The sequence below is a fragment of the Rhinatrema bivittatum genome, chromosome 1 (genome assembly GCF_901001135.1).
Source record: "Rhinatrema bivittatum chromosome 1, aRhiBiv1.1, whole genome shotgun sequence".
Classification (NCBI taxonomy): Eukaryota; Metazoa; Chordata; class Amphibia; order Gymnophiona; family Rhinatrematidae; genus Rhinatrema; species Rhinatrema bivittatum.
Window position 1 is genome coordinate 267,185,577 of NC_042615.1, and position 22,166 is coordinate 267,207,742.

Here is a 22,166-nt window from a genome sequence, read left to right on the forward strand (position 1 = left end):
GGCCCTGACCGAGCCAGCTGCTAATTTACTGCTGGAGGGGGAAGTGGGAGGAAGTGGGCCTGCAACTGCCACATGCTTCCTGTTGCTGAGCCTGTACGCCTTTCTTCAGCTCAAAACTTCCCTTGAGCCACGACAAGTTGAACTCCATCACAGCCCCACCTACCCTCAGGCCACGTGGCCTCGCTGCCACCTCCCTCAGGCCACAATGGGTTGGGCTCCATTGCAGCCCGACTGACACACACCTTAGGCCACATCATGTTCAGCGGCAATCCCTCAACAGGAGCTGAGGTTACCACATGACCAGTGCCCACAGGAGGGAGCCCAATCCCCCGATAGACCAATCTGCCCAAGGGTCTTGACCAAGGGTCAATCAAGGCCAGCATCCTGTTTCCAACAGTGGCCAATCCAGGCTACAAGTACCTGGCAAGTACCCAAACTCTAAGTAGATCCCATGCAACTGATGCCAGTAATAGCAGTGGCTATTCCCTAAGTCAACTTGATAAATAGCAGTTAATGGACTTCTCCTCCAAGAACTTATCCAAACCTTTTTTAAGCCCAACTACACTAACTGCATTAACCACATCCTGTGGCAACAAATTCCAGAGCTTAATTGTGCGTTGAGTGAAAAAGAATGTTCTCTTAGTTTAAATGTGCTACTTGCTAACTTCATAGAGTGCCCCCTAGTCCTTCGATTATTCGTAAGAGTAAATAACAGATTCACATCTACCCGTTCTAGATCTCTCATGATTTTGAAGACCTCTATCATATCCCCCCCAGCCGTCTCTTCTCCAAGCTGAACAGCCCTAACCTCTTTAGCCTTTCCTCATATTGAAGCTGTTCCATCCCCTTTATCATTTTGGTCACCCTTCTCTGTACCTTCTCTAGTGCAATTGTTTCTTTTTTGAAATGCAGTGACCAGAATTGTACACAGTACTCAAGATACTGTCTCACCATGGAGCGATACAGAGGCATATTGACATTTTCTGTTTTATTCACCATTCCCTTCCTAATAATTCCTAACATTCTGTTTTCTTTTTTGACTGCTGAAGCACACTGAACCGATGATTTCAACTTTGATGCCTAGATCTTTTTCCTGGGTGGTAGCTCCTAATATGGAACCTAACATGTAATGACAGCAAGGGTTATTTTTCCCTGTATGCAACACCTTGCACTTGTCCACATTAAATTTCATTTGCCATTCGGATGTCCAATATTCAAGTCTCGCAAGGTCTTCCTGCAATTTATCACAATCTGCTTGTGATTTAACTACTCTGAATAATTTTGTATCATCTGCAAATTTGATTACCTCACTTGTCATATTCCTTCCCAGAACATTTATAAATATATTGAAAAGCACCGGTCCGAGTACAGATCCCCACTTCAAAAAAAATATCGCAGAGCCAGAAAAGATGCAGACAGAGGAAGGCAACAAAATTGGTAAAGGGGATGGAACATTTCTCCTATGATGAGAGGTTAGGGTTCTTCAGCTTGGAAAGAGATGACTGAGCTGGGACAAAGTAGAAGTTTATAAAATTAATCTTGGAGTAGGGTGAAATGGGTAAGGATGGTTATTTACCCATTCAAATACTAAAACAAGGGGATGCTATAGGATACTAAACCAGCAGATTAAAAAACAAAATTACAGAAAAAATGTTTTCACTCTGATGGTAAATTTAAAATGAGCATGTGAGCAATATATATGTATAGCCGTATACACTGAAATCTTATATACTGTGTGCAAGTATACGCACGTTATAAAATAGGATTAGCGCGTATGTGTGCCTCTAAATTTTAAGCATTTACTTGAACAGCGGGAAATTGTTGGAATTTACACGCAGAAGTGAGGAAACTTTACAAAATGTGCGCATGAAGGAAATGACCAGTTTAACCAGTTTGTCCACCAGTTTGCCCAGTCAATCCCAAGGTCATCAAGACCCCTCTGGTTCTTTAGCCTGCTTTCCCCCCAGTTTACCCAGTTCCCTCAAGCAGTTCATGTGTGGCTATTGTTTTTTTCAGACTTACACCTGGATCAATAGCAGAAGCAAATTTTCACTGAAACGAATCAGATGCATATCGCATTGCATAGCTTTTGGCCCCACCCCAGAATGCCCACGACCCACCCCATTCTGTCCTTTTACTCGATGCTAGATATTTGCGCATCGGTTCTTGTGCACGTGTGGCATGTTTATAAAATCAGCTGGCCGCAAATAAGTAATATATGCGCATGCATCACCCACTTTTGGCAAGCGAATCACTTTTAAAATTTACCTTTTAGTCCACAATCAAGCTGTGGAATCTGTTTCCAGAAGACACACTCAAGGCAACTAGCATAACAAGGTTTATAAGATGTTTAGCCAGGAGGAAAAATTCATAAAACATTATTAGCTGGGTAGACTAAATAAAGCTACTGCTATCTCTGGGAGTTAGTAAAAAGAAATAGATCTTCTTTACGGGATCTGCCATAAAGTAGATCCCATAAAGTAGGTTAATGTTCCGTTTGTGATCTGGACTGGCCACTATCAGAGACAGGATGCTGGGCTCGATGGATTTTGGTCTGATCCAGCATGGCGTTTCTTATGTAAGCATCTTATTTTCAGCGAAGGAAAAAAAAACTCAGAAAAAAACGATGCAAACGGCTGTGAATGCTTTGTATCTGCAGCAAGTATCAAAAGCACATGCGTACTCTTGCTTTGTAAACTGATGCAAATTACATGGGTTAAAAGTATTCACAGACTCTTGCCCCAATCTTGTCACTGAAAATTGCCCCTTGAAATTATATTAACTGTATAATTGGCTCATTTCCCTCTGCTCCATCTCCATCCCATTCTCCTAGCCTGCCACCAAATATTGCTTAAAAAAAAAATTGTACAAAACAAAAGTTGAGACTCATCTCTTTTTATTATGGAAGTCTATAAAATAGCCACATTTATTATTTTAAGATCACAAAAACACAACATTCATTTTAATATGTGACACAATATTATATACTCATGAAAAAAATCCCACATTATCAAAAACAAGAGTCCTTGTGGCGCCAATTCATAACAAAGAAAAAAAAAAAAAACACACAAGTGCTTCTCTTATAATATTAACAAAAAAAAAAGACTGCAATAAAAATATTTGAACAATGTTTACAAATAAAGGAAAATTCATATTTTACTAAATAACAAATATTTAACAGCAAAAAAATTTATACTAAATATCTATTTTGAATTATAACAAAAATAGTACTTATAATAGTTTATAAAGACAGACCAAAAAAATACAAATTCAAAAATTCTGTGATGGCTGTGTATAAAATAATATAGTGAATTAGCCAGTATAAGGACTGCTCTAGAAACAAACTCTGACGTTCAAAGTGCTTATTCTGCAAACTTGTTGCAGGAACTTTTTATTTAGTCAAGTTATATAGTAAAGAACGGTAATCGCGGCATCTCTTGTTTAGCTACAGCTACACAGAGACAGTGATAATGCAAGCAACCTCTGACCATGAGCTCCGAGAACTCAAGAGGTTTTTGCCAGATTGGCCCAAGACCGAGCCACCGACACCATCTTACTATAGCATCAGGGTTTGCTTGCATCCCCACCGTGTACATAAAATACACACACATACACACACGCTCATTTGTTATAGCCTAGAACACAGACAGCTATGCTTAAATTATTTAACAATCCGAATACTCGACCTACATATAGCATATTTGTTTGTTTGTTTTTGTTAAAGATAACATTCAAGCAAGAGCTACTTTTCTGAGACCAGTTTGGGGGGGGGGGGGGGTGGAAATCATCAGTCTCACCTCCCCGCCCCACTCGATAATTACGGACATCCATTGACACTTATCCCTTCTCTTCCTGCATCCTCTTCCCTCACTTCCTTCATGGGGTGCTCTTTCAAGGAGATAGCATATTTCTATTGGCATTTTGGCGTGCAGATTACTGCCTGCAAACAGATTCACCTTGTGAAGCCGCCCCCCCGGTGTACAGCTAGAGCCAGGGAAGAATACATCAGCCACTGAACCGACCTGCTAAACAAGGATACTTACAGAGGTCCAGGCTGGGTGCATGGGCACGTAACATTCTAAGCTGCTTACAGCTTTACAAGTATCTTAGCCTCCTAGTCACAACAGTTTACAATGGAAGAAACTCCACCTTAACTACGACCCATAAGACATCTATGAAGGGGACAGAGCAGGAAGCGGGGGGAAGCTTTTTTATTACTATGATTATTTTTAAATTAAATTTACATGGACAAAAACATTTTTAATGCAAATAATTAATGTTCTGTCTATGGAAAGTCTGATCATATGAATAGGAAATATAAATAAGAATTTGTGCGTCATAGCCATCTAGAGGGACACTTTTTTTTTTTTTTTTTTTTTAATTTTAAGGGTGTTCTCATGCACCATTTGGAGCAGACAATCCTTCTCAGTTGTGCAGTCCCATTTGCCAAAACTGTGGAGCGAGGGATTCCTCTGTAAATAACCAGCTCGCCACAGCACCCTCTTCAGTAACAGAAGGCAATGAGATGGAAGCGGGTGATCAGGAAACAGACAAATGGCAAAAAAAAATATAATCAAAAGCAGACCACTCATACTGTCATTTATAACAAACACTGCCATTGCCATCTCTGAAGCTCTCGACTCACCTCTCCCCCACATTTTAAAACTGACACTTTATATATTTTGATACTTTAGGTCCGAATCCCCTTGTTTAAAAAAAAAAAAAAAAAAAAGATAGTTAATGCTATGGTCTACCTGAACCCTTCCAAATTGTTAGTAATTTCTTTATTTATTTTAAACTTTACCCTGTTGGACTACTTCTCTTGCATCTGCAAGTTGGAAAGCTGCTACAGACCCACACAAATCTGACAAATGAAAAGATTTTCTGAATTTCAATAGTAAGAAATATTTCTATCTTTTGACTCCCCATTATCCCTGAATAAATGATGATTTCCAGGTTTTTTAATTGTAGTTCTTTGTTTCATACCCACTGTTTAAAATGTGCATTGCTTTAAGTTCAGTGGCCCATGCTCTAGGGACAGCGAACATTACAGAGAACGAATGCCTGGATTACTACACCATCACTGATCCCACTGCCTCTGGCACATCCCAAACTATGGAGATTTCTCCGTCAGTCTGGGCACACAGTTTCATGTTTTAAAATGTATTTATCTATTTACTGATATTAAGCATCATTGTATTTGGTGCTAATATCTGAAAAAGCAACCAGTAGTTGGGTTTATTTTGGTTTGTTTACTTTTACTATATTTTAGTGACTGGTTGATTATATTTAATTTTGATTCCCCTCAACACTCCACATGCCACACCCCACCTTGTAAAATTTCTAGTAGTATGGAGGGGTTTTTTTGCGCCAAAAAATATAAGAAGTACACGTCATTCAAGTCAAAATCCAAGGCTTCGACTTTCCTTATCTCAATGTTGTGGACCTGACAAAACCCACTGTGAGTGGAGGCTGGACTGGTGACAAAGCAACAACAACATTTAATTGATATATCACCTATCAGAGCAGTTTGCTAACATGCTTGTGTGTGTTTCTGCTCTAGAAAAAAAAAAAAAAGAGAAAGCACACGCTATTGACCCTGATGTTTAGTAATACTGTAAAAAAAAAAAAAAAAAGTTCAAGATAGAGGTAAGACTACTTCATAGACCTGCAACTAGCTGCATACCCCCCCCCCCCCCCCCACACACACACACACATGGCAAAGAGAGCTTTCTGCCTGGTGTGATCATCACAGCCCCCTCAACAGCCACCATTTCATGATCTTTCCCTACAAATATTCTTCACCTTGCTTTCTCGTCTTTTCTGATGCATGCAGTTACCATTCGCAACAGAGGTGTGGTTTTTATTTTCTTTTTTTCAGCACATGTGAGAGCAACAAAAAAACAAAACAAAACAAAACAATATTTTGGGTTTCCCAAAGAAATAACATTTCAGCAACTGTTTTGGCAGCTTTATAAATATTGGTAAAAAAAAAAAAAAAAAAAAAATTATATATTATATATATAATTTTTTTTTGCAATGTTAAGTGTTGTGAAGAAGCTTTATTTTGTCTGCTTGCATTTCCTCCTGTCCTACGCACCCAAAAAGCAGAAGGCTTGGGCTACACCGTGGCTCCCAGCATGCTTTCCGTTTCTGTTATGATCTCATTCTGGTTGGAATCAAGTCCAAAGAATCTGACCTTTAGTCCATCAGCAGGGTGAACCACAGGAACTGGCATGACACGTGGAAAAGTCCTGGTGGCCAGCTCAAACCGGCTTGTGCTGGACAATTCGATGGCTAGTGCCTTAAGAAAAAGCTTGGCCAAGTGTTTACCTAGACAGTTCCTCACACCACCTCCGAATGGGAGATAGTGGAACCTGCCATCTTTGTCTTCCGTGCGGTCCTGCCCAAAACGATCAGGGTCGAAGATATCCACGTCCTTAAACACTGGAGCTGTGTCATGGGTGTCCCGGATGCTATACAGAACACTCCAGCCTTTGGGGATCTGGAAACCCTGCAAAGACAAAAATGAAATACACCATCAGCAAGGAAATGTAATCCATTGTGCAGTGCTAGAAAGCATTCAGTCATTCAGATAGCCGGAATATGCATCATCCTTTATCTTGATGATTCTCAAATACAGTCCGTCAAGGTCCCTAAAAAGTCTAGTTCTTAGAGTAACAATTAGACTACTGCATTGTAAGTGGCAAGGAGAATCAGCTCCCCTGAGCAAATTGGACAGTGGACCTCAGTGGACATCATTATTCAGTGTCACTGCAGTGCAACCACCAGGGCCAATGTGTCCCAATAGGCGAATTAGGCAGTCGTCTATGGCGTCAGCCATTAGGGGGCAGCAAAGAGCAGCCATGTGGGGCCACGAGCAGAGACCATCCCCACTCATGGCTGAGAGAAGCAGAGACTCAGTAGGCCACGAGCAGCACCTCTGAGTGTGTGTGGGTGAGAGGGATTGTGTGTGTACGAGAGAGCAATGGTGTTAGTGAGAGAGAGAGGAGGGAGCCTGTGTAAGGGTGTGTGTGTGAATGAGACAAGGAACCTATGTGTGTGTAAGAGAGGGGGGCCTGTCTGAGTGAATGAGGTTGGGGCTGGAACCGTGGCCTCGAACGGGAGGGGGCACAAGGTCCAAGGTTTGCCTAGGACACCTAATACCCTTGCATTGGCCCTCATTTTTGAATGAGGCACACTGGAATAAATAACCCTGTATTAAATGGTAAATTGGCAAGCAGCAACTGGAGCAATAAGGTTGCATTCGCTCCACCATGAAGACAGAGAAGCCTGCAAAAATGATTTCAGCATTATATTTTCACTCCAACAGTTGTTATTCCAGGGTTCGTTAATATGTTCAGTGGTGACTTCAACTATAATATTCTATGGCTAGATTTAGGTTATATAAAAAGATCCATGAATGTGAGATTAAAATCAGTTTTACAAAAAGTGAATACGGAACACTGGAATCCTCTTGCCCAAAACTGGTCAGGTTTGCACTCTAATCTTAAAAGATAAGAGGTACTCTGCCCCCAACAGCAACTATTAACTTACGTGAGATAGAAGAATAAACAGGTTGAGATACAAGAGGGCAGAACAGGTAGAGAATGTCTAGGATGAGAAAAAGGGGCAACAATCCAGCATAAACTGCTGAGAGAAAAGATCAGCAAAGAATACAAGAAAATGATATTGAAAAGTGCTTTTAACAAGGTTGAACAATGTGAATTTTAAAAGAGCTACACACATAAATATAGGCAGATGCGCACACAGGGTGCGGTAACTTTAATACTGGCGCACAAGCACACACGTGCGCGCATTTGCCGGCTGGTGTCCAGAGACGCATCCATTTTATAATATGCGTGCGCATATGCGTGCATGTTATTAAACAGCCTGGATACGCATACATGTGCACATTTTTTTAAATGGACGTGTGCATGTGTGCGCAAATGCCACGTCTACCACGCGAGTGGGAGAATTTTATAAGGGATGTGCACCGATGCCATTTGCCATTTTTCCAGATCATGCCCAGTTTGGGGACAGAACTTGCAAACCCCCTCCTTAATTTAATAGCCTCCCTTTCCCCGTTAGCCCCAATACTTAAAACCCCGCACATCTCCTGGCCTTCCCCCGACATGCCCAAGCACAGACTACACCCACTTCCCACCCCTTTTTGCAAACTTTTCCCTTGGGCGTGCCTGGGGAGCTATGCGCGTCCTCAGGTGGCTTTTAAAATCCGCTCGGCGCATGCCAGCCCAACCTGTGCGCACATCTCCCGGTTTTGGGGGCACGCAGGGCTTTTAAAATTTGCCTTAAACCTCGCATACGCACATGTGTGCTCAAGTACCGATGCACAAACACACTGGCGCACTTAAGAAAGGGACTGAATAATTGCAGATCAGGGGCGTTCCGCTGTGGAGCCAACATATACGCTCGCAAGTTGCAATTTCATATCCTGCAAACACAGTGCACATTCGGCTTTCCCCTGCACATAATTACTACTGCTACATATCAGGTATAAATCTGAATAAAACAATTTATAGTCAAATATGGACTGCTTATGGGATCTGAGTAAATTGTGAGGGGCATGCAGACTAAAGAACCAGGGAGATCTTGACCTAGGGCTAGTCTGGGCAAACGGGTGGAAGAACTGGTTGAACTGGTCATTTCCTTCCTGCACTCATTATAAAATGACCTCACTTGCGCACATAAGAGCCAATAATTCCTAAGGAAAATGTGCAATTAGCAGATACTTGCATAAATGCTTAAAGTTAGGAGCATACATACGCACACTAGGCCTATTTTATAACGTTCTTGCCTACTTTCACGACTGATATAAGATTCCTGTGTACACGCTTGCACGCTCACATATGTGCATATATGGGCGCACTCATTTTAAAGTTACCTGCAATCCATGAACTTTCCTAGTTTGGAAACTGTAGACTGGCCTAATACAGATCTCAAACAGTTGGATGTAAGAACAAGAAAGCTTTTCCGTGCGCACCAAGTAATCTACAAGAATTGGTGTGTGCCGAAAGTGTACATTTTAAGAGATGAAGACGGTATGGTTACTATAGATATAGAGTATCGGGTGAATTTTAAAAGCCCTATGCATGCCAGAGCCAGTATTGACCTGGTGCGTGCCGCGCAGATTTTAAAAGGCGCCAGGTTACGCACGTATCTCCTGGTACGCGAGTAAACATTTTTTTTCATAAAAGGGGTGGGGGTGTGGTCTAGGCAGGGCACGGGGTGGCATCCCAAGAAATATGAATGAAGCCAGTGCGAAAGTATTTACGCACTTCGGTGTGCACCGGGGTCCCAATCTACGTAACTTTACTTCTGCTGTGGACAACGTGTAAGCCATGAAACAAAACAACAACTAGGCTAGTCAGCGGGGTTTTAAGGGTCAGTGCTAATAGGGTATAAGGGAGGCAAGCTATCTAGGGGGATTTAGGAAATCCTCTCCTTTACTGGAGAACGAACTGGGAAAACAGGTAACACATAGGCGCGCGTATCTATTACAATCCCCCACACACACACACTTAGGTGATCGAGGCAGCATTTGCACGCACATGCGTGCGTCAATATAAAATCATGCGCGCATGTATGCACGTATGGCCGATTTCATAACAGGCGCACGCGTATGTTATAAAATCCCCACGACCGTGTGCCCGAGCCGGCAAATGCACGCACATGTGCGCCCGCGCACGGGTCTTAAAATTCTTCTTTATATGTACACTGCTGCTATTATAGGCCACCAAGCATTCTTAACAGCATCAACAGGTCCAAACACTCAAAAAGAAAGGCAGTGAAAAAAAAAAAATAATCGGTCTTCACTCTTAAGCTTAAGACAATTTCATGAATAGAAGGAATGGGTGAGAATTTACAAGCACACTTTGAGAAAAAAGCAACAGAATTTGAAAAAAAAAACCAAAACCTTTTTAAAGAGTCAGACCAGCAAACAAGGAAAAACAAGCACAATACAGAGGGAAACACTTAAGAGTTCCTCCTGCACCCACAAGTAGTTGAAGACCTGACACAGGAATGGTTAAGAAGTCAATTTCAACCTAAAGATGAGAGCCTGGAAAATGCAGCACAGGATAGTGAACTATGGGACAAGATGGTTCACAGCCAGCATGGACAAAAAAAAAATAATGGTACACCAGATAAATGCAGATTCTGTTACACATTTATGGCTGAATGTGAAGTGCTGATCTCAGAAGGCCTGTATACAGAAAGGCATAAAGGTAGCATGGCTCATCCACTAGAAAACTGTGTAAGCACTGTAAACATCACTGTACCAGAAAACCACTGGGATCATAAGAGAGAGAAATGAAGTGAATGCAGAAGTTGTGATTGCCTGGGACATTCCTACTTCAACCAATAAAAGCTTGATGCAAGAAAACCAGACACAGTGGTAAAGGAGAAAAAAACAAGAACAGCATCGCTATAGAAGTGTCAGAGCCAAAGGTCTATTCTGTACAAACGTATGGAAAGAGAGAAGATCCTTAAGTATCAAATGATGCAATCGGAGACCAAGAAAATGTGGAGGAAAGATACAGAAACGGCCCCAGTTGAATTGGGTGCTATCGGCCTGATTCAAAGGAACTTCCAAGTTCATCTTGATATGCTGCCTGTTCATATTACATCTAATGAACTCCAGAAGGTGGCTCTTTTCGGCACAATGAAATTACTGAGGTGAGCACTAGCAGTAAATTTGAGAGATTGAGATCATATTCAACAAACCCTGGTTTACGAGCGAGGCTCGTTCTGGTCATGCTGTGCATAAAACAAACCCATTTGGAGACATTACCTGGCAGAGAATGTAATTCTAGATAAATTATACTAACTCAAACCGCAAGGAAGGAGCTGCAGCAGTTGGCATGTATTCAAAGTCTAAGATATAACAGAAGATAACAGCCACAACTTCCCTAGAGCTGTTCGGTCCATCCTTGGGCCCGAGTCAACTCTACGGAATTCCCAGGGAGTGTGAAAAACCTTTAGAGAAGAGGAGCCCAACAATACTCGTATAAGGTCTCCCAGCGAGTGATAACTCGGTTCTGTAAAGACGTTTTCATCTAAACAGAGCTCTGGAGATCTTTAAACCAGGACAACATTTCAAAGACCTCAAGTGAAGCCTCCTCTTGAGGTTAATACCACCGCAGTTCATCTGTGCAACCAGTGCTTCAGTGAAGAAAGGCCTTGAGCTAGGCCTTTTCCCTTAGTTTCTTTTAGGATAGCTTGGTTCCCACCTTATTCTCGGGGGAGGGGGGGGAACTCTTTTCCAATTTCTTTTTGAAACAAACTGCCCAAACTGCTCAAAATGGCCTCCCAGACCTACTTCTAACCTGATGTCTGATTAAGAATGTTACCTTTAAAACACAATCAAGTGACAGAGTATACAAAACCCAATAGCTTTTGCAAGCCTTTGCATAATCACTTTTGTAAAGTCTGCCAACATAACATATATCCAGTTTTCTACTTGCCCCTTTAATCTGAATTGAGGACGCTCTCATGCTCTTCTTAAACAAACAAACAAAACAAAAAAAAAAAAAGAATGAATTTACTCAAATTCCACTGCCCCGACAAATGTAATGCTGAATACTGTTTTGGTCTTTCCATGAGTGGTTAAAAATTCAGATCTTATTTTCTGCAACATTTGGAGGTGATCCTTGATATTTTATTCAAGCTTTTGTTCAAGCTGATTTATTAGCTAATAATTGCTGTTCGATATCTTTATTTGGCAATACCCCTATTATGTGATAGGTGAAAAGGCAAGCTATTGGCCAGATGGCGCCATTTTGGAAAATGGCCCCTGGTGGGTCCAGAGTCTAGGCAGCACTCCAGATCCCAACTAGACCACCAGAGCAAGTCTAATAAGTCCAGGGAAGGTCAGGAGAGTGTGGAGAGCCGGTGGGTGATTTTTTGACAAAAGGGGAGAAGTCGGGGGTTGAGGGCAGGGCCTATACCTGTGCCAGGGGAAACTAAAATTGAAAACTTATTTAGAGGAATTTCAGCCATCTTCAGGAATGGAGGAGGGATGGGACAGGGGTTCCCCAGAGACCCTTGGAGTCTCAGCCACACTTAGGGGAGGTGTTACTTGGGGTCAGTCAGCCCCTTTAAGGCACGACCCTGGGAGCATCAGGGCATCTGTTAACGTCTCAGTGCTCCTGGGGGAAAGTTAGCGACAACTCTTGAGCTGTAGCCAACTCGGCAACAAACAACACAGCTTGTAATTTTTGAGGGAAGCCACGTTATTTGATTTGCATAAATGAGCTGATTAGCATGCATAAAAAAGGGGTTTGATTTAGAAAACAATAAAATGTCAAATTCCAGGACCTCTTTTACCCACCCCCACCCAAAGAAAGGAATGCCACCATCATAGTGCATACAAGCCTGCAAAAACCAAATGAAGCAACACCATGAATTATTTTTATAGCACTAAGTGTACACATCACCATACAAAGTGCACCATGTTGTTGGTATTGCCCCTTTTACTGCTGTACAACAGCCTGCTGTAGAAAAAAAAAAGTGTAATTAATAATACTTTTTACTTGTGTGAACTCACATCCAGCTCAAAGGTCTGCAGCACAGTCCTGTAGCCTCCGGAGACAGGGCTGAAGAGGCGCAGCACCTCCTTGATCACACAGTCCAGGTAATGGAGGCTATTGATGGTGTCTACCCGGAAGGAGCCCTCGCAGACGCAGCCGTTGTGCAGGATGCCGTTGCTGCGGAGCTCCTCCCGGAGCTTCTCCAGCACCCCCGGGTGCTTCAGCAGCTGCATGATGAGAGAGGTGCTAGCGCTGGCAGTCGTGGCATAGGCAGCGAAGATCAGCTCCAGAGTGCCATCCTGAAAAGTGACAAAGACACCAAACTGAGGAGATGAGCATGGAAAGAGGGTGAAACCAGTATTTAATGAAATTCAAATCAGTCAGCAAAAGAACTGGACAAAAGGAATGTAAAAGGCCAATATTCAGAGAGTTGGCGAGTTGATAAGTTAAGCCGGGTAGAGTGATACGTGTAACTTTATCCGGATATTCAGTAGACTTACTCAGATAAAAGCTGTGTGCATAACTATTCGCATAGCTTTAGGAGAGGTGCTCTTCCAACCAGACATATGAACCTAACTTTAGCCAGACAGAGCTCAATATCTGAGAGCACCGGCTAAAGTGTAACCTCGCCCTGGAACATCTCTGGCGCCATATCTTTTTATCCAGATACATTTTGCATGCACAATGAGTTGCGCACACAAACTTTATCCACCTGGGGAGTGTGTGAGGGCGGTGGCAAGGGAAGAGGGAGGGGAGGAGTAGTCAAATATTGGCTTTTCTCAAGCTAATTCCAAATAGTTAGCTGAACAAAACTCTTGAATATTGACCTCACTGAGAATAATTTGTTATGTGCAATGATGATTTTTTTTTTTTTTTTGCATTTGTGTCAAATTTAAAGCTCACAAAAAAATACATCCTTAATCATACATTACAAAATTATACAATGTAAATTAAAAAAAAAAAAAAAAAGTCTGCCAATATGCCACATCAGTTAAGCTTGCAAAAGGTTTGAAACAGTACAATTCTTCCCAGGGCACAAATCTGCCGCAAAAAAAAAACAAACAAAAAACAAAAAAACTTTGCCCAAGATTTTTCTCCATGTGAAACAATGTACACATATCAACACAGGACCCGTGCCAGTCCTTACACCCAGCAGCATTTATTACTTTTCAAGGCACACTCAAAATCACCAGGTTACACTGCACCCCTGCAAGCTAACAAGGAGCAGAGGGGTGGTAAATTTCAACTCCAGCTCTCATAATACAAAAACTACGCCTGCATGCTGCGATGTCATGCTCCAAGCCATAGTGTGTTCCTCTTCTAAGAGCTGAGATTTTCAAAGAAGAAAAAAAAAGTCTACCAGTTCTCTTCCACTTAACTTGCTCAGTGTCACACAGCACATGATAGGGATTGGATGTGAACCTGGGCCTCCAGGTTTCACAGTTCTGCCATTTAGCCACTAGCCTCCTGTTGCCCATTTGAATCGCTCTCTGCAAACTGTGTCTAATGGTCTTAGAGTAGCCAACATGCAGCTGAGGGTAAGAGGAGGGTAAAGCCCGGTAAATGTGTTTGCCTCAAAGCATCCACAACAATATTATTGTGACATACGATAGGACGTCTTGTACGGTGACCGTCAACAAGATAAACCACCTGACAAACAGCCCTTTCACAGGTGCTCTATTTTATCTTTGAAGAGGTTTCTCTCCTTCCAGTCCTCGCTCTACACGCCATCATCTCTGCCCTTTCACGCCACACCCACATGGATGCCCTCCTTCCCGTCAGGCACATACCAACAACCGCTTCCCCCCCCCCCCCATCACATGCAAGGACACCCCCTGCCCACATCAGTCACCAGCGTACTGTGGAAAGTACTTCTGCCATGGAGAGGGGGGGCCTGGAAATGAACATCTGGCCGGTCAAATGACCTATGACAACAATAATAAAAGACGTCCGAGGCCTCACTTGTTGAAACGGATGATGGCCTTAGGAGGATGAAGAGCAAGTAAAACATTCTGGCCAGTGCTTCCCCTCCCCCCATCCCCTGGTCATCTTGCCTGAATCCTGCAGAGATTCCATCAGCCTCAGGTGCGTGGCAGAGGAGAAGACTGAGCCTGAGCACCTGGCCTGCAAAAACACAGCTGATACAACGCTTGGCCAGTAGCCACACAGCCTGGGTTTGATCCTTAGCTTAGGTCATTTATTCTCTTCTCATCACAATCACATGACGGAGCAGGATTTGTTCCCAAATCCTCCTCAGTGGATTTACAGTTTTCATGCTTCCTATGAACAACCAACGGCTTCTCAATGGCTGTGCACAGACGGCCAAATGAAGCTTCTGGTCTGCGGACAGAGGAGGAGGAAGACACAGACCATCAAGCTTTCAGGGATTATTTGTGTACTTGTGGCCCAGTCCAAGGTCTATCATGCCGTCCACTGCAAGGTGCCTCTCGCAAGCGCAGCTTTATTTCCTCAGTATGTAGACTAAATTGTAAAGAAACATGCTTTGCCTTATTACTCCTATAGAGAAGATTAAGTACATACATATTTTCAAATTTCCTATATTTTATGGTTTTTATACAGATTCAAGTGCAAAATTCAAGTAATACACATACACAATGTAAAACAAAGTAAATAAAAATTGAAAATCAGTGTTTATGGAGCATTATGTTGTGGATTAAATAAACGTACCCCAACAAGTACACTGGCAAGATCAGGCACAAAGCCATGAAGGTCAACATCAAGGGCATGGTACTGGCATAGACATCAATGATCGTTGGGTCCATATCAATTTCTCTACTGAGGTCCATAAGATGGCTACCAACCCTTCAGACTGATCCTGATAGCGATAAATTATCAGCCTGAATATTAATTTGGACGTTAATTAGCATTAATGCTCATAATGGTAAAATATAACTATGAGCACTAATGTTCACCTTGTAAACTAGGAAAGGTCTGGGAGTCAGAGGGCTCTTTCGGCCCTGCCTGAGCAATAAGATATTCCTATGGATAGTGCATTTGCCTTATCAATGGGGAAGCCAATACCAATAGGTCTGGATGACTATGCCAAGGTACTGACAGAAAAATCAGTATACATAGAGTTTGATATACCATCCAGAACTAGCATAGCTTGCCTTGCCCTGCTCCATGGCAAGGCTGAATATTTTAGCATGAGATAAATACGTCATGACATGTAATGAGATGTGGTGATATTCAAGTACAGGTCATAGTGCTGCTGCTTCCCATGCAGATTTAACACTGCTGGCACCATAGTAGATTCAAATAGGGTTTTACTTATACGGTCCACATGCTCTCAAATTCATAACTGTACTTCAAACACAATTACCCCAAAAAAGAAGTTTACGCTTTCAAAACAATGCACATGAAAGTTTTCCCAGTTGGGGATGGTGCTATCTTTTAGCCATTTCACGGTGCAATCAATGATTTGCGTGTAAAACCTTTTTCTTCAAACTGTGTGCGCGTCAAGTGCACGACCCACCACGCATGCATTGTATTATGAAGGCATGGCCTGAGCACTCACACAGCTCCTGCCCTGTTTAGTCCCATGTACCAAAGCAGCACCAACATCAGGATGCCAACTGTCTGTCTCAGGTCATGTATCTGGCCACAATTCTAGCTCTGCCACAAATTAGAACCGAGGGCTTTGTGCTGGCTCCAAAGTCTTTATTCATCAGCCCTAGGGTGTCTGTATCTCAGAACACAGAAACGCAGACCATGTCTGTGGACAAGGACCAGGCTTAGCAACCTAGTATCACTATACAAATGGAGAGTGCTTCCTGGTTCAGGCTGTTGTCATGTGGCCAAGGACAAGAACCTCACTCCACTAACCATGGAGCACCATCTGCTTGGCTTTGCTGCACTGACCAACCTGGAGGGCTATGATGGGACCTGAGGCCATGCAAGTCCTCTTCGTGCTCAGCAGGGGCAACATGCTGATGAGGAACGAGAAAGGGCCTGGTGAAACAATGGTTTTTTTTTGTTTTTTTAAATAATGGAAATTCATTTACAAGAACGACACTGCATAGAAATTCCGATTCTAACAAACAGGCAAATTTCAGGATATCGTAGGAGGGAATACTTCCCCCAACCTTTCAAATTTCAGAAACCTCATCCTCTGACAAGCTTCCTTCAAGGTAAAAGTCAACTACAACCCTCACCGTCTCGCCCATCTTTTCCAGACATTAAATAATTCTGTGAAATGGATTGGTAGATTGTCACATTACTAACGAAAGAGTAAACTATAGCCTGAAAACAATATTACCATGTTGACCATTGCCCTATAAGAAGGCAATAGTTCTTGTAGGAAGCAGAGGTTGATTGACATAACATCAAACTCCATTCTTCCTCTGATTTCCAGCACAACCTCACAAAGTGAATGTACACTCCCACACTGATCTTAGAAACTTACGAACCTTTCAGGAGGGAATTATCACCTCCCAAGGCAATATTACGCTTAGCTTTCACCTTCAGGGAATATAATCCTTTGCAGTTAACTATTGCTATCCACAAGCAGAATTATAACATTATACTATATTATAAGTTTCATAAGTGTTATTAAAGGATGACTAGAGAAATGCGACATTTCTGTCCAGTCACTATTTTCATTTTTCAAATACTCATCCTACTACGTTCCAGTAACTGAAGTCACAATTTGCAAGACCATAAGCAGTCAGAAGTCCTGGGTTAGCAATGGAAAAACCCATAGGGGCTGGGCAAAACTGTCCTTTTGTAAACAGAGACATTCCAAGGTTGACCATCTCAGAGGAAGGCAGTTATCCTCCTAACCACACCATTTACCCAACTCTTACCGTCTCATTGCAACTATTCAAAGGCACAGAACCTCAGCTGCTCAGTGGGTTGTAGGGACCTAACCTTTCATGTCTCAAGTCTCCTTCTGAGCTGTCTGCCTCCGTTTCTGCTCAAAGCCCAGCAAGCCTGGTAAGGCTCAAGTCCAGCACCTGGACTTGCACACACGGCGCTGCCTCGGCATCGTAACAAGATATCAAGCCTAACCGGAGCCTGGTTTGGTTCATTCCCACCTGCCACCAACTCCTCTCTGCTGCTGCTACCAGTTCTGTGAGTGGTGCGGTAGAGTAGGCCGTAGTGGGGGAGGGGGGGAGCATTATCCCTCCCTGCAACCTGCAGCTGCTCTTCCTCCTACTGGACTTATAGACACCTCCCACCTTACACAGGAAGGAACAGGGAAAACTGTGCTCTCCCAGTATCCCCACACCCCACGCCATCGTGCCACCCTGAGGTATAGAGAGAAAGAGAGAGAGAGCACGAGTGGATATGGAAGAAAGGGACCTGAAAAGAAAAAGAAGCCAGAAGATCCAAGGGAAGAGGAAGAGAGATGGACACAGGGAAGAAATGACTGAGAGAAGGGGCAACTGAGAAAGATGGGTGTTTGGAAGGAGTAAGCAGTGGAGCTAGGGAGATGGAACCCAGGTGGGAGTGAATGATGGAGAGAGGAAGATGGTTGGGTGGGAAGAGGCAGAAATGGAGAAGGGGGTAGGAAAGATGGGGGGGGGGGGTCGATAAAGGAGAAGTAAAGGGGAATGGGTAAGAGATGGAGATGAAAGATATAGGAGGAACTGGCAAGTGAAAAAGGAGGGGAAAGGCAAGCTATACAAGAGATATGCAAACAATTGAGAGGAATGAGACAGATACAGAGATGGGGAGAGTGGGATGGAAAAAAGAAACATAAGAAAAAAGGAGAATAGAAAGGAAAACAAATCAGGATGAAAGCAGAGGAGCAAATAAGAATACAAAAAGAAAAGAAAATCATTTGCAATTTAGTTATTGTAATATGTCAATATTTAAAATAATTAAATTACATATATATACACAAATATAAAATTTACTTTCTATTTTTTAAGTTTTCATAAATAAGTGAAAAACACAGTGCTGCTCTACTCTTAGCAACCCCTATCCTCCGCACTTAACTTAGTTTTAATGGCTTATATTTTTAAAAAATGCCAGCGATATCACTGGCATATTTCTTGGGGGCTGGAGAGTGTTTGCTGCAGTTTCTTTTTATTGCCCGATTCCCCCTTATCATCTCACTCCCCGGCCCCCTCCCCTCCCCCTTAATCCAACAAAATAAATTTGGTTAATCTGCAATCGCAACTATCCCCCTCCATCTCTCCTCTGCCCTACCCGTACCCTCTCTCTAACCAGAACTGTCCCTCTCTCCCCCCCCCCCCCCCCCCCCCGAGTCGGCAACAAAAGCTTCTGTTCTGCACAGGGAACGCATGGGTCAGGAGGAGGAGAGGTGTCCCATGGAGGCAGGAAGCACAGACTCGCTCCCCTTCGCCCCTGCAATACTGGCGCCGTCGCCTCTCGTCCTTATGCCTACCGGGTAATAATGGAGGTGTGGCAATGCTCTACAAGCTTGCTCTTTTTTTCTAAATAAGCCATGCAGGAAACAAAAATTCACAAAAATGCTGGATTTTGCTATAGAAGTTTAGGGATGGCACGGTGAGGGTGTAACTCACTGTTATTTTTATCCCTCATGCCCCAGTCCTTCCTGAAGTCAATACCCCTTCAGCTCATGTCTGCAGTATGTGAGAGAGAAAGGGCACGTTAGAAAGAGAAGGTGGAAAAAGGAGTAAGAGGAGGAGAAAAGGTATGAAAGAGGTAAGGAAGGAAAGAGGAAAAAAAAGAGTGACAGAGGGGGGAGCGAAAGGCTTGATAGATGTGGAAACGAGATTTAGAGGGTGATAGGAGAATGAGAGATGACAGGGGAGCAAGTTCCTGGGACCCCACTAAAAACATTGTTACTTGGAGACTCAGCACGCCTAGCTCTGTCCCTAGAAGGCAAGATACTCTGCTAGACTGGTATTGTACATTAAGCTTTATCTAAGTCACAGTAGCTCCTCGAGTACCCCACAGGCATGTACAAAATACACAGAAGACGAGCCAAGAATAGAGAGTTCTGAGTTTGTTTACATCAGCTACAGAAGACAATAACTAATAAATCAGCAGAAGCTTCTAAATCAACAACATAACCCTCGCTGGTTCTTCCGCCATTCTTGTTCTAGCACAGTGGCTCTCAAATTGCTGGATGCCAGAGCCAGAAAGAATATGAAAAGGAATTGGACAGATAAGCAGCATCTTCAACAGCAGGGGCTAGGATGGTGGCTTCAGTCCCAAATCTTCAAGTTATCGAGTTTAGGTTAAATAGCAGAGACATCACCTCTGGGTGGTCCAAGGTGGGGGGGATGGGACGGGAGGACAAGGCAGTAAAGAGACGGGAAGAGAGGCAGCGCCCAGCACAAGAGGAAGACCCCCCAGTAGAGGGGAGGCACCATATCAGCACGCTACCTTCAGCTCCTGCATGGTCATCTCTTTGCCGTGTTCTTTGCCGCTGTCAATGAGGATGTCCAGGGCGTCTGCATAGTCCTTTCCCTGTGTGCTCTGCAGCTTCTCCCGGATGGCTTTCTCTAAACTCTTCTGCAGCGTCTCCCGAGCTCGGATCCCCTGTGGGAAAAACAAGCAGCACACATGCAGCCCAGTCAATACAGATTTTGGCAGACGTGAAGGGGACATTTTCTGTCCAAGCCCTGCGGCTTGTACTTTTCATATTTCCATTCTGTTGCGCTCTACTACTTCTAGTAACAATCCTCATGTGTATTCTAGTTTATTTTTTTTTTTTTAGCACTTTTAACCTGTTTTCTAAGACGGAATTCCATCCAAAGCCACATACAATAAAAGACACATACATACGCACCCTCTCTTTTATAAGAAAAATTAATTAAAATAAGGGTGGGACAAAATCCTTGAAATTCTGAAATGAAAGGGGATTTAAACGTAATCCCAAATGGAGTTAATTGGTTTCACCAGTTAGTCACTAGCAATACACACAGAAAAAAAAAAAAAGAAGAAAAACCAAACAAAACCAAGAGGACTGTGCTGGGTGAAAATGTTTCACAGCAGTGAAAACTCTGGACTTTTACATTTGCAACAGTCAGGTCTAAATACACACTGACATCTTTCTGCAATTATGCAGATGTCAGTAGCAGACAAACCCAGCCAAAAAATTAAAATAAATAAGGAAACTATCCTCCCTCCCTCCAAGCTATGATGTCAGCAATAATCAAAGAAACTTTCAAAGGTCACGAAAATGAAAGAAAAAAAAAAAACTCTCCGTCTATGCGATCCTACATCTCATGCACAACTTGCTTAAGCTTTTATAGATGAACTGTATCATGAAAAGTTGTATTAAGCAATTCTGATATCAATAACGCATACACACACAAAAACGGGCGGGAGCACTTCCATCAGGACAAGAGTGGTCTGTATTAACACACAATCACATTCCTAAAGCTCAAATACCAACTAAAGCTCAACTGGCTGGCAACGCATGCCTTGAGTGTTAAAAAAATCGGAGCTATATACCACAGGAGGAGAAACATCCTTCTTTTAATCTGGTTTTGTCCAAATATGGGAGTTCTCTTCTACCCCACTTGCCACTTAACCCCTAGCCAAACCCAGATGCTGCCGGGGGATCAAGTGCCACAAGATTTGGGAGTGTTTATTATTAGTAGTAAAAGTAATTTACCGCTTTTCCATAAAAAAAAGTATACCCAAGAGGCTTACAATTAAAACAAGATGACTACAACTATAATAAAAAAAATACAATATAAAGAATTAAAATAATAAACATTAACTGATAAAATAAAATACATAAAATTCTAAACATAACAGCATAATAGAAAAATAATCAGAACCAAGCTAGGATAGAAACTAAACTACAATTTAACATAAAATAAAATGAGTTGATATTAGTTACAAGCATCTGTAAAAAGCAGGGCTTTTAAGCCTTTTCGGAATTTAAAATAAGTAAACTCCTGCTTTAAATATAAAGGTAATTTGTAAGAAAAAAAAAAAAAAAAAAAGAGGATGACAGGTGATCTCCAGTCTGATCATGGTGAGTGATGGTACTGGGAGTAACTCAAATCGTGAAGAACAAGGCGAGCGAGATGGAATGTATGGTGTTAACAGATCGGACAGGTAACGGGCCATCCTCTTTGAAGACATTTACCAGGGGCAGCACTGAGCATGTGACAAGCCCCAAATCATGGAGGAAAGAACATTTTGATCAAACATCACAGACTGCAGATACGCAGAAGACATTTCATCACCGCTGACTTCTGGAGCGCTCCTTCAAGGAGCCTACCCATTCCCACCACAAACAGAGACTAAACGCATGCCGCTGAAGCACTAATCACTGTATTTAAGTATTACTGAAAACTTGGGAAAATTAGTTACATGGTGAGTGACCCTGTTCCTTTTCTTTTTCCATTGCATGTCCCAATGGATTACTTTATACAAAACTTGCTTCTTTTACCAAAAGGATCCCTTTCACCATGGCACGCAGTATTTTTGTGTCTGAGCCTTCGTATTATGTTAAGCTAGTCAGACCGCACAGATAAATACACTAAAGATTTGTTACACTACCACTCCACAGTATATAATCATCCCATTGTACTGTAGCCGTGGAAGGACATCCCCTTCCCCTTCCTGCTCCACCTCTCTGTTAAATCACTGAAAAGGAATCCCTCTATTCCTTCTGACTTCACATACCCCTCCCCG

General features: G+C 42.6%; 1 protein-coding gene across 1 annotated transcript in view; it reads right to left on the bottom strand.

Annotated features, from left to right (window-relative positions):
• Positions 1-4,295: 4,295 nt before the first annotated feature.
• Positions 4,296-22,166, bottom strand: part of LOC115087392 (cytochrome P450 26B1) — a 41,095-nt gene continuing 23,224 nt past the window's right edge. The window contains exons 4-6 of the mRNA XM_029594526.1: positions 19,896-20,051; positions 12,569-12,850; positions 4,296-6,514 (exon numbers count right to left, since the gene is read on the bottom strand). Coding sequence (XP_029450386.1) covers positions 6,122-6,514; positions 12,569-12,850; positions 19,896-20,051 — 831 coding nt within the window. The 3' untranslated portion in view covers positions 4,296-6,121. The remainder of the gene's footprint in view (positions 6,515-12,568; positions 12,851-19,895; positions 20,052-22,166) is intronic.